Source organism: Staurois parvus, unplaced genomic scaffold, assembly GCF_062004578.1.
Source record: "Staurois parvus isolate SC_StPar_1 unplaced genomic scaffold, SC_StPar_1.0 ptg000613l, whole genome shotgun sequence".
In the NCBI taxonomy this organism is placed as follows: domain Eukaryota; kingdom Metazoa; phylum Chordata; class Amphibia; order Anura; family Ranidae; genus Staurois; species Staurois parvus.
In genome coordinates, this window is record NW_028318409.1 from 1,175,994 (window position 1) to 1,188,019 (window position 12,026).

General features: G+C 40.5%; 1 protein-coding gene across 1 annotated transcript in view; it reads right to left on the reverse strand.

The window, feature by feature from the left end:
• IBTK (inhibitor of Bruton tyrosine kinase) overlaps nucleotides 1–12,026 on the reverse strand; it is a 124,128-nt gene that overhangs the window by 45,944 nt on the left and 66,158 nt on the right. Inside the window, exons 13-17 of the mRNA XM_089693094.1 lie at nucleotides 9,657–9,743; nucleotides 6,943–7,025; nucleotides 6,816–6,853; nucleotides 6,447–6,543; nucleotides 709–810 (exon numbers count right to left, since the gene is read on the reverse strand). Of these exons, the coding sequence (XP_089549220.1) occupies nucleotides 709–810; nucleotides 6,447–6,543; nucleotides 6,816–6,853; nucleotides 6,943–7,025; nucleotides 9,657–9,743 (407 nt within the window). The remainder of the gene's footprint in view (nucleotides 1–708; nucleotides 811–6,446; nucleotides 6,544–6,815; nucleotides 6,854–6,942; nucleotides 7,026–9,656; nucleotides 9,744–12,026) is intronic.

Here is a 12,026-nt window from a genome sequence, read left to right on the forward strand (position 1 = left end):
AAGCTTATAAGCCGTCAGTTTATTTTTGCCTAACCTGTTCCCATTGTGGAGATTTCCCTTCACTTCCAGCCCCATAGCCAAAACAAAAAGTGAGAAAATCTCTGCAAATTAAGGGAATTCTTTGGGGACCAGAACTAGTGTCCCCATTGGAAAATGTCCCCTCTATTACTTTTCTGGGGATAACCCAAAATTTGAAGTTTCTTTTCAATGATAATGGTAAACATAACAAATTGAGAGGGTGAATCTTCCTAACAGGCACAAACAGCAATAAAAACTGACAGGGTGTCTAATCCATATCCACTCTGTCCAAAACTTAAAAAGGTTTTGCCTTTAGTTATACCTTAAAATATGTAGCTTTAATCAGACTGCCCTGCAAATAAATATCTTTCTTCTCCCCTACTGTAAATGTCACATAGATTACTAACACAACAGTGTTTACATATGAAGCATTTTAGCAACGCTAAGAGCAAATTGCCAAGTAGTGTACAGTAAAAGGACAACACAAAAGTCATCTTTTATCATGTTTCCACCCAGGTGGCCAGCGCACTGTTCTCAGCTAATGAGGTGTGGTCACAATCATTCAGAGGCGTTGCTCTCCATCAACCTACAAACTGTGTAAGCATTATGAATGCTGGAGCTCACCAGCTGCTCAAAACAGGAAATATATGGCACATAACCTTTTTCCAACACTACTGCTCTTCTACTTACGTCTTTCAGTAAGTGTGACCTCACACATCTCCTTCAGTCGAATGATAAGTAGCTGATCTGCCATTACTAGGACATTACAAATAAATTCCACATTTGCAGACTCTGTAAAGAAAGTGTAAATTATAAATAGAGCAAGATGTAACTTGAAAGAAACTAAGAAAGAACTAATACAAGTACAGAAAATTAAAACATCTGGTCTGGAACCTGATATATGCTTCTGTTACAGTATATCTGACAAGAAGAATGCACAGCCAAAACAGGTAAGATTACACATATTACATCTGTGTACTCCAACATGAAACATATACATCTTCTGATCTACAGAGCTCAGTGTACAAGCAGTGCACAAATAGTTGATTACAAATATAATCAAACTGCTTGACAGTGCTTCCAAAGCTACAATATTCATGGAGATTCATGGTTGAGTAGACCAGGGAGGGTGTAGCGAGATCTTCTAACTAATCTGGTGCAATAGTAATAGAGTACAGTCAGTAGCCCAATTGCTTATACTGCACAGTGTCTAAATGGTTAGCACTTCCGCCTGGCAGTACTAAGGTCATTGGTTCAAATCCCAACCACGGCACCACCTACCTGGAGTTTGCGTGTTCTCCCTGTGCCTGCGTGGGTTTCCTCCAGGTAACCCGGTTTCCTCCTACACTCCAAAGACATGCTGGAAGGTTAATTAAATCCTGTATAAACTGGCCCTAGTATGTGTATGTATGAATGGGAGTTAGGGACTTCAGATTGTACACCCCTTGAGGGTTAGGGATTGATGTGAATGTACAATGTGAAAGCGCTGCGTAAATTGACGGCGATATATAAGTACCTGTAATTAATAATATATTCTTACAAAGAGTGCAGCAGCACCATCCAGAGTATTCTCTCATGAACATATGGAACAGGGTAAAACCAGTGCATGTCCTATACAGACTTATAAAGTTGAAAACATTTGTGAGCCCTTGATTTCTGAATAATGGTGCTTTGATCTTCATCTCAACCATAATAGTATTTTAAATTAACAAACCTTTTGCATTTTCACATCTTTACTGAATACCTGAAACATTAAGATCCTTGGAAAAAAAAGAATATCAATGTTCTCAATGTTTACTGGGCTCTCTGCTCCCACAGAGGGTTCACAAACATTATACTACAAGTAGCAAACCCAGGCGGTGGGACTTGGGTGAGATGCGTGGCTTTCCCCCTTTTCATTTACTGGAGAACATCAGTTATTTTTTGCCCTGTGGCTCTATAAAAGCCCAGCTATCATGAGTTATTGAGCATCATCGACTTGGTTTAATAGCTTGTTTATTTTTTGCACTTGGGATTAGGCATTTAGACACATTTGATTGTGGGTGGGCACAATGTACTTTTGGGTTTGTTTTTTAGGGTACAGCCTATTTGACAGGACATTGCCCACACCTGCATAACATAAACAGACTAATCTGTAGTTAGAGGGGCTATTTCATGTGTATTCGATCAGGAGAAATCTTAGGGGATTATCCCCCTCAGTTACCGCTACTTGCAGTCACCCTTGTGGGTTACATTATAGATTTGTATTTTATTGTTTATTGAATGCCCAGCTCATGGGATTCTTATTCTATTTTGTGTTTACACTGATTGTATAAAGTCATTCTCAGACATTGTATTTTTTTTCTTTGCATCACATATCGTAATTTTGCAATTTCTTAAAAACATTTAATTAAAATATTATGGAACAAAAAACCTTGTCAATGTTAAGGTAGTGGTCAACCACCAGAAGCTTAAAAAAAGGGTGAGATAGATGAGAAAAGAAAGAGGGATGTCTCTAATAGGTTCATATGCCAGCTTCTGAAGCACAAAGAGAAAAACATTCAGATCCCACCAAGTCACAAACAACAGGGGCTACATGGAAGACTCCCTACACAAATCAATGAATGATAGGCCATTATCTCCCAAAAACTAGGCTTCAACAGCCATGCCATTAAGGCCAGTGACTGAAAGCAAGATGGGAAAACAGTCCTTGAGACAGAAGAGCAGGACAATCTGTAAAAGCTCATGGAGTGTCTTTCTGAGGTCTGGCCAGGTCAGAGTACTAAATCTACCTGGGCTAATCTGGAGCTACTGAAATGCACTCTACGCATCCCATGGATCCACCAGAGAATCCAGTGCTTCCTCAAGAGGATCCTTGTATCCAGAGAAAAACGTGTCCAGTTTGCTGTTGAAACTAAAAGCCAACAAGGTCCACATCCACAGTTCCAAACCTGTGACACAGGTCTTGGAACACCTCCTGGTGTAAAGACCACTCCCCCAGGGTCCAGTCTAATGCTGCAAAAACAGCCAAATTGCCCCCAATCTCTTGTATTTGGAGATTAGATTCCTCTGACAAGGTCCCCTGCATCATAAAAGTGCCCTGGACAAATCCTCAGCCCATTAGATGGAATAGGAAGGATTTTCCCAATTTCAGAGGCAGATTCCTGAGCCATCAAAACAGGAACAACTTGGTCCTTGGCACCAGACCATTTTGTCTGTCCAGGGACTAAAGAGACTTATCCCACAAGTACAGGATGGCTCAGAGGCTGCAGGGAGATCAGACAGAGAATCTGTGGGGTAAGGACTTCCCCAATTCCAGAGCTGGATTGCTGAGCCATCAAACAAGGGACAGCCCTTAGCACCAGACCAATTAGTCTGTCTATGGGCTGGAATGACTTCTCCCACAATGACAGAATTGCTCAAAGAAAGCAAGCAGATAAGGCATAAAATCTGTGAGAGAAGTCGCAGAAACATGTTTGTGGCCTCTGCGGTAAGAGTCAGCATCTGTAGCATAGAAGCAGCCACAACCGATGGAGCTAGGGAAGACTCCAAAGATGGCCTAGCTTCTGGCAGAGGCCAAATTTCTGGTCTGCAAATGTAAGCCAAGATAGTAGTCATGAGTGTGAGCTGGAGACGCACAGCACAGTTGGACTGGCCCCTATGTCTAAAGTCAAAAACGCTACACCGCAAGGTAAAATGCAATACAGCACAAGTTTATAAGACAAGTCCTCAGGTGTTCATGAATCAAATTGCTGGAAGCAAGTCACTGTAGGCAGGCATTCAATATGGCCCCTTACAATCAGCAGAAGGAAGGTGCTTCGTCAATGTTAAATGGCATAAAAAAATACGTGGAAATTCCATCCAGTGAAAGATCATCAGCACTCAATCCCTCAGTATTAACCCTCTCTGGGAGGCTGAGGTGGGAGTTTAAGCGTGCTCAGCAGTCCAAAGTACGAGTTAGCCCCTGGTGCTAAGCCTGATTAGCCTACTCAACATAGTATCTTTGGACAAAAGGCAAGAACTTAGACAATACCAAAGCAATGGACTTGAAAAGCATTCTATAGTTAACTTATCAGTACTCTATATCTAGGTCAGGCTAGCTAAACAATAACCAGTCTAGTAGGGTTTGGGTACAACACTCCATAGCTGGGCTGGGGAAAGGCCAGATAGCTGCCATGCAGAGACCAGTTCTAGCAGGGATATAGCAGGAATCATGACTGCAGAAAAAATCAAATGAAAAATGCTAGCAAAACAGGTTGGAATCTGCCAAGGACACTAGAAAAAGTTAAGGCTTGATGGGAGTGGAGGGGTTATCCTAGGCTGGCCTATCCTCCTGTAGGTGAGTAAATAACCCGAAGGTGAATGGATGTCAAAGAAAAGCAAATCCTGCCTCATAGGTCTCTGGGATGCATTTATCAAGTATTCAAGATTTGTAAAACAAAGATTGTACATTACAGATATAAAACTGATGGAAAAGTTTAAAAAAAATATAAAAACCTACCCATTATAGTTCCACTTTCAAAACAGATTTTATTTGTTAACATTGTTGAAAGGTTACAGAAATGGACACAACTGGATTACCTTTGCTTCACAAAAAAAAGAGCTGCTGTATAGAACTAAAATTCGTCTAAAATACATACTTTATTGTAGCCATAAGGCAAGCAGTTATTAAAAGTGAAATGACAGACACATGAACTGATGCAACTCACAAGGACTATATGAAAATTACAAAATGGGTAGCAGTGTTTGCAGAAATACTTTAAAACACTATATAGTGGGTAAAATAAATATTGAACACGTCACCATTTTCTCGGTAAATATATTTCTAAAAGGTGCTATTGACATGAAATTTTCACCACCCATTGGTGACAACACAAGAAAGCAAGGAGTTTAAAAAGCATGGAAAGCCAAGACACCAGCTGAAATTTATCAGTAATCAGAAAGCAATCCTGCCCCTTGTTAGTGCAAATTAATACCCACTCGTTCCGTCTCAACTGATGGCTTATAAAAAGGTGTCTCATTACCAAGGTGTCACACAATAAACATCTCATGATGGGTAAAAGCAAAGAGCTCTCTCAAGACCTTTGCAACCTTATTGTTTCAAACATACTGATGGTATTGGTTACAGAAGGATTTCTAAACTTCTGAATGTTACAGTGAGCACTGTTGGGGCTATAATCCGGATGTGAAAAGAACATAATTTCTCCATGAACCTACCACGACCAGGTACTCCAAGAGCCAAGGACCACTTGTGGAGAGCTTCAGAAAGACCTGGAATTAGCAGATACAATTGTTTCAAAGAAAACAGTAAGTAATGCACTGAACCATCATGGCCAGCATGCACACTCACCACGCAAGACTCCATTGCTGCAGAAAAGCACGTTAAAGCTTGTTTAAAGTTTGCTACACAACATTTAGACAAGCCTGTGAAATACTGGGAGAATATAGTCTGGTCAGATGAGACCAAAATTTAACTCTTTGAATGTCATAATACATATCATGTTTGGAGGTCAAATGGAACTGCACATCACCCCAAAAACACCATACCAACAGTGAAGTTTGGAGATGGGAACATCATGGTGTGGGGCTGTATTTCAGCATACGGTACTGGCAAACACCATTTCATTGAAGGATGAATAGAAAAATGTACCAAGACATTCTTGATAAAATATCTGCTACCATCTACCAGCATGATGAAGATGAATTGAGGGTGGACAATTCAGAAAGACAATGATCCCAAACACAAAGCCAAGGAAACTCAATTAGTTTTAAAAAAAGAAAATAACGCTGCTAGAATGGCCCAGCCAATCACCTGACTTGAATCTAATACAAAATCTATGGAAAGAAATAAAGATCAGAGTTCATAGAAGAGGCCCACGGAACCTTCAAGATTTGAAGACTGTTTGGAGTAATGGTCCAAAATCACTCCTGAGCAATGCATGCAACTAGTTTCTCCATAAAGGAGGCGTCAGAAGCTGTCATTACCAACAAAGGATTTTGTAAAAAGTATTATTATTATTATACAGTATTTATATAGCACCAAAAGGTTTGCTCAGTGCTGTACATTATAGTGGGGGACAGAACATGACAATACAGTAACAAAACAATACACGAGGGGTTCGAGGGCCCTGCTCTTTCGAGCTTACAATCTAGGACATTTCAGTTAGCGTGTTCAATACTTTTTCACTGTGTCATTCCATTTTATTATGCATAACTTAACGTCTGAACTTATTTGTTTTGGTTTCTTTGTATGTATGGATTGCATGGGTTCGTACCAACATGTGGGGAAAATTTCATGTCAATAGCACCTTTAGAAATATATTCACCGAGAAAAATTGTGATGTTTTCAATACTTATTATTTATACTTATTTTACCCGCTGTTCTTATGATAAGAAATCTGTAACTGTATGGGTAGCCTCAGAGACATAGGGAATAAGAACACACTTGCCTTTTACTGTAGGAGCTTCATCAGTGTAGATATAATCAATAATAACCTGTAACACATCTGAGTGGACAGGCATTTCTAGAGCTGTACAGCAGGATGCCTGTTACAAAGGGAAAACAAATCATAATTAAAATGTCAACTGTAAACTACAAAGGCTTTTTATTTCTTAATTAGTTTTGCCTATCCTAGCTCACAATACTAAATGTCACACCATAAACACTGCTTGTTTACTGTACAGCACTCATTTACTTCTGTTACCTTTTCCATTTGGCTCAGTTAGAGAAAATATTTTCTAAACTGGATCTCAACTTTCAACAATTACTGTAAATAGACCCAATTTCTCCCCAAAAATATTTGCAATATTCATCATACCTCAATCCAAGAGCTGCCAAGCATGGAGTGAAAGTATTCTATGAAAATGAAAGCAAAGGGATTAGAATCAAATTTACTGGATAATGTAAAAAACAATAAGATAGTTCTACAAAGTATAAAGACATACCAAGTCTTGCACATAGAACACATTTATGGCACTTAAATTCTTTTCCATCTTCTGATCGCATTGTTACATCACACAAAGAGGTGCTGCAAAAAAAAAGAAAACAAATTAATATAATACATAGAAACTGTGTATGTATGTATATACAGTGTTTTCATAAGGTGTTCAGATCCCCTTCACTTTTTTCAATTTTGTTCTGTTGCAGCCGGATACTACTGTTGTTTATTTTTTTTCTCCTCGTTAATCTACACTTTGTACCCCATGATGACAAATTGAAAACAGAATTTTAGAAATGTCTGTGAATTCATTAAAAAAAAAAAAACTGAACTATCACTTTGTCATAAGTATTCAGACCCTTTACTCAGTACCTTGTTGAAGCACCTTTGGCAGCAATTACAGCCGCGAGTCTTTTTGGGTATAACGCCACAAGCTTTGCACACCTGGATTGGGGATTTTTTGCCATTCTTCTTTGCAAATCCTCTCATACTAAGTCAGATTGGATGGGGACTGTTGGTGGACAGCCATTTTCAGGTCTCTCCAGAGAGGTTCTCCAGCAGACCACTGGTATGAATGTCTCTGACCAATCAAAATCATAATTCCTGAAGGCCCGATTTCCTCTAGTGGGCCCTGTGCTCACTGCCCGGCACCATAGAGCACGATTGGTATTTGCCATTGAACACTGGAATTGGCTGGTCCGCCACTGGCACCCCGTGCTTTTCACAGATGAGAGCAGGAAAACCCTGAGCACATGTGACAGACGTGAAAGGGTCTGGACAAGCTGTGGAGAATGTTATGCTGCCTGTAACATCGCTCAGCATGACTGTTTTGGTGGTGGGTCAGTGATGGTCTGGAGAGGCATATCCATGGAGGGACGCACAGACCTCTACAGGCTAGACAATGGCACCCGACTGCCATTAGGTATCGGGATAACATTTTGGACCCATTGTCAGACCCTACACTGGTACAATGGGTCCTGGGTTCCTCCTGGTGCACGACAATGCCTGGCCTCAAGTGGCAAGTGTATGCAGGCAGTTCCTGGAGGATGAAGGAATTGATACCATTGAATGGCCCCCACGCTCGCCTGACCTAAATTCAATAGAACACCTCTGGGATATCATGTTTCAGTCCATCCGATGCTGCCAGGATGCACCTCAGACTGTCCAGGAGCTCAGTGATCCCCTAGCCAGATCTGGGAGGAAATACCCCTGGACACTATCCATCGTCTCATTAGGAGCATGTCCTGACGTTGTCAGGCATGGATACAAGCATGGGGGGCCATTCAAACTACTGAGTACCATTTTGAGTTGCTGCAATGAAATTTCAGCAAAATAGACTAGCCTGCTGCATCATTTTTTCACTTTGATTTTCAGGGGGGAATTTGAATTCAGTCCTCTGTAGGTTGATCATTTTAATTTATTATATACCCAGTATTGATTAGTTATGTTGCAGCCTTTATGTATTTTGGTTGGTTGTGTGGGCACTGGTTTATTTAGGGCCGCCATTGGTTTTTTGGGTGTGTCTGCATGAGACTCCCCCCCCCTCTCCTTTTTTTTTTCCTTCTCTCTGGGCTCCACCCACTTTGTGTTCACAAGGAAGGGGTGTGGAGTCTGCCTCTGATCTAGGACCATTTATAAGCTGCTATAATACTTGGTGGGCTCAGCTCTGAGGAAGGGACTACAGATATATCAATCCACAGGTTCCAAAATGGGACTCCACATCTCTACACTTAAGCTATTTGTTTTATGCCTGTTTACAAGTTTGGTTTGTAAATACCCATTTGTATTTGATTTTAATAACTTATTTTTTATCACGGTAATACACAAAGTGTGTGCGACCTCTTGTGTGTTTTTCTAGCGACTTGAAGATCCCCCGATCTGTGGAGGGCTGCACCTGAATCAGTGACCTATACTGTGGGACAGTGTCCAGCATCTTAATTTGAGCACTGATGTGTGTTGTTTGGTAATATGGTGCAAGCTCATGTGAAGCCCTTATTTGCCCACACAGGGATACATGGGTGTTTCGTGCATCCCCATTCAGGTCAATTGGGATTCGGTGGAAGCACAGACACAGCCACTGCTCCTAATCTGGGAGGTTTCACAGCCCCAAACGTACACTGTCACTAAATGCTGCTTCACACACATGTGAGGTACAGATTAAAGTTCAGGTTTCACAGCTAATTGACACAGTAGCTGTTCACCGGTTCAGGTTGGGTTTACATCAGGTTCAGCTCAGGATTTTATCTTGTTCACACATGTCAGGTTTAGAAACTGTTCCCATAGAAGTCAATAGCCTGTAATCCGCAGCTGAAACAGACTGCACTGCTCAAAAAAAGTACATGACTTTTTTAAACCGCCCTGACTCTGTACCGGACATATGTGAACAGGCACCATAGCAAGCAATGTTATTTCACATATCATGCTGATCAAACCGCATTCAATCTGCATATATATATGAACTGGCACTGAATGAATACACCCATGTGAACAAGACCTTCAGTTTATATACAACAAAGTTATCAGAAGTTTTTAATTAGACTTATGCAATCATTAGTTTGCAAGAAGTAATAAACTGGTTGCTCCAAGTACCTCACCCTGCACTTTATCACCTGCAGTGTTTTATTGAATATAACTACATTACTATATTGTAATAAACTAGACTATTTAAATCTACACAAGAATAAGTATCAATGAATTAATATGTTTTAAATTACTACATACAATTTCTTTTGGTTGAATCTCTGCTTGTTCCCACTTTTCTTGTTTACAACACTGATTGCTCCATTTTCATATCGAACGCCATCCAGCCTAGAAAACAAAATGGAACATTGGAAAACTAGCCATTTAGTGATGGTCATCTGACAGCAGAATTCCTCATAAAACTAGTTTGAAATATTTGTTATGATATACACCAGAACTTCAGTCAAACACTTTTTCATTACAATCTGTGTAAAAAAAAAAAGTTAACTCTCATAAGATGTATGTCACTTTGAGAGTCGCAGTCATTTCTTTTATATTCACACTTTGTTAGGCCAAGGAGTATAGGATCCGGTTATACCTCCGATTTATTAAGGATATGAAAGCTGAGGCTCTCATATACGTAGGTGGTAGTTCTCATTTTTCCATCCCCTCTACCACTGCCCATTTACAGAATTCTTTGTATTTTGTGAATGGTTCACAGAATAAAAAGCATTCTGTGAATGGCTGAAGGGAATGGGGGAGCAGATAAATGATACTGAAGCTTCCACATAGCTGTAATGGGTCCAAAGTAAGAGCTATACTGTTCAGCCTAAATGAAAGTGTAAATATCAATGAAATGAGTGACATACACGTCACTAAAATTAACTTTCAAATGACCCCATAATAGGAAGCTGGGACAAAGATAGCACAGAAAGGGGTCATCTTTTATAGCATACCCCTCTGACAGACTCACTAATACCTAGGTTTCCCTCTCCACCCTTTACAGCAAACCTGGAAATTCAATGTGTGCTCAGTGTTGAAATTATCTAGGGCAGCAAAAAATACTGTACTCATTATTCATAACTATTAGTTGTGGATCTTGACAGGAAAAGCTCAGAAAAACAACAAGATCAGGCAGGACGACCTGAATGAAACACTGGGCTTCATTTAATGCAATCAATCCTCAAGAGGACGTTATAGCAACCAAGAAGGGGACGTAAAGTGATTCTAAGCCCCCTTTCACACGAGCGGACCGATGGGGTCCGCCTGTCTGTTTTTCAGGCAGACCTGATTGGTCCATCCATAGACTTCAATGAACTGGCGGGTGTCAGTGGACAATAGTCCGCTAACACCCGATCCGATCCTGTATGCCAAAAACAAATGGATGGGGATCCATTCACCATCCGATGACAGGTGGAAATGGACAAGCGGTCTGTTTCCATCTGACTGTCCCATTGAAACCAGCCGGCAGTGCATGTATCTGCTCTGCAGTAGCAGAGCGGACAGAGAACTGTCATTCGCATGCTCAGCAGAGATCAGTGGAGAGATCCCCCACTGAGCAGGTGGATCACGCCGATGGATCCGCCTCGTCTGAAACGGGAATAAAGGTAAAAACTTTAAAAATAACAAACATGTCAAACTTGCCTGCTTTGTGCAAAGGTTTTGCATAGAGAAGCCACGATCCTTTCTCTTCTCAGGTCCTCCACTGGGTCTCCTGGCTCCACCCCACTGTTGAGTGCTCCCTTAGCAAGCTGCTTGCTATGCAATGAAGGCACTTGTGCATGCCCACTACCAAGCCAGCTCTGGCACACAGACTGCATTAAGGTAAAAAACCTTTAGATCCACTTTAAACATATTTTCTAAAGTAATGAGCAGCAAAATGTTGTTATGAAGTGTATCCTTTTTGAACTGGGAATATCCATGGCCTCATTTAATTTTAATCCTTGAAACAATGATAGCTTGCATTTGCCCAAAAAAACACCAGCTTGACATGCTTACTAAACAAAAGAGTTGGGCAGGTTCACCATTGAATTTGGTAAACAATATTTCAAAGTGCACATCAGAGTGTTTCAGGTTTCAAGAGTCCCACGGTGCTGGAAAAAGACATTCAATGGAATGTGCAAGCACTTAAGATTACTGTTGCTGCTCATTGGAAAGGTTTTATTTAGAAAGTTCTAAAGCATTAAAACAATTAATCTTTGGCATGTCAGTTACTACTACAGAGAATTTTTTTTAAAATGTGTGATTTCGATGGTTGCAGCAGAATGTTACACTGTCATATTTCATCTATTACTTACTCGCCAATTTAAATTCTCTTCCCCAGGCAAAATGCTCACAGATCACCCTATAGAAAAATATATGCTAAGACGTGCATCTGTGCCAACTCTGCTTGGCCTTCCTTACAGAAAATCTGCAATAGTTATCTGCGGTTTGCTAACAACAGTAAGCTACAGATGGCAATTATGTTGTAGAGGTGGTATAACAAAGTTAAATAGAAACAAAACCTTTCTATTTAATTAACCTGAGACCCTGCTAAGCACTCTAACATGTTGTTTGAGACTGGCACTTATTAGTTCAGCATCAGAAATTACCATGCAAGGGGGGCATGGTGACCATGCTGGCATATGACAG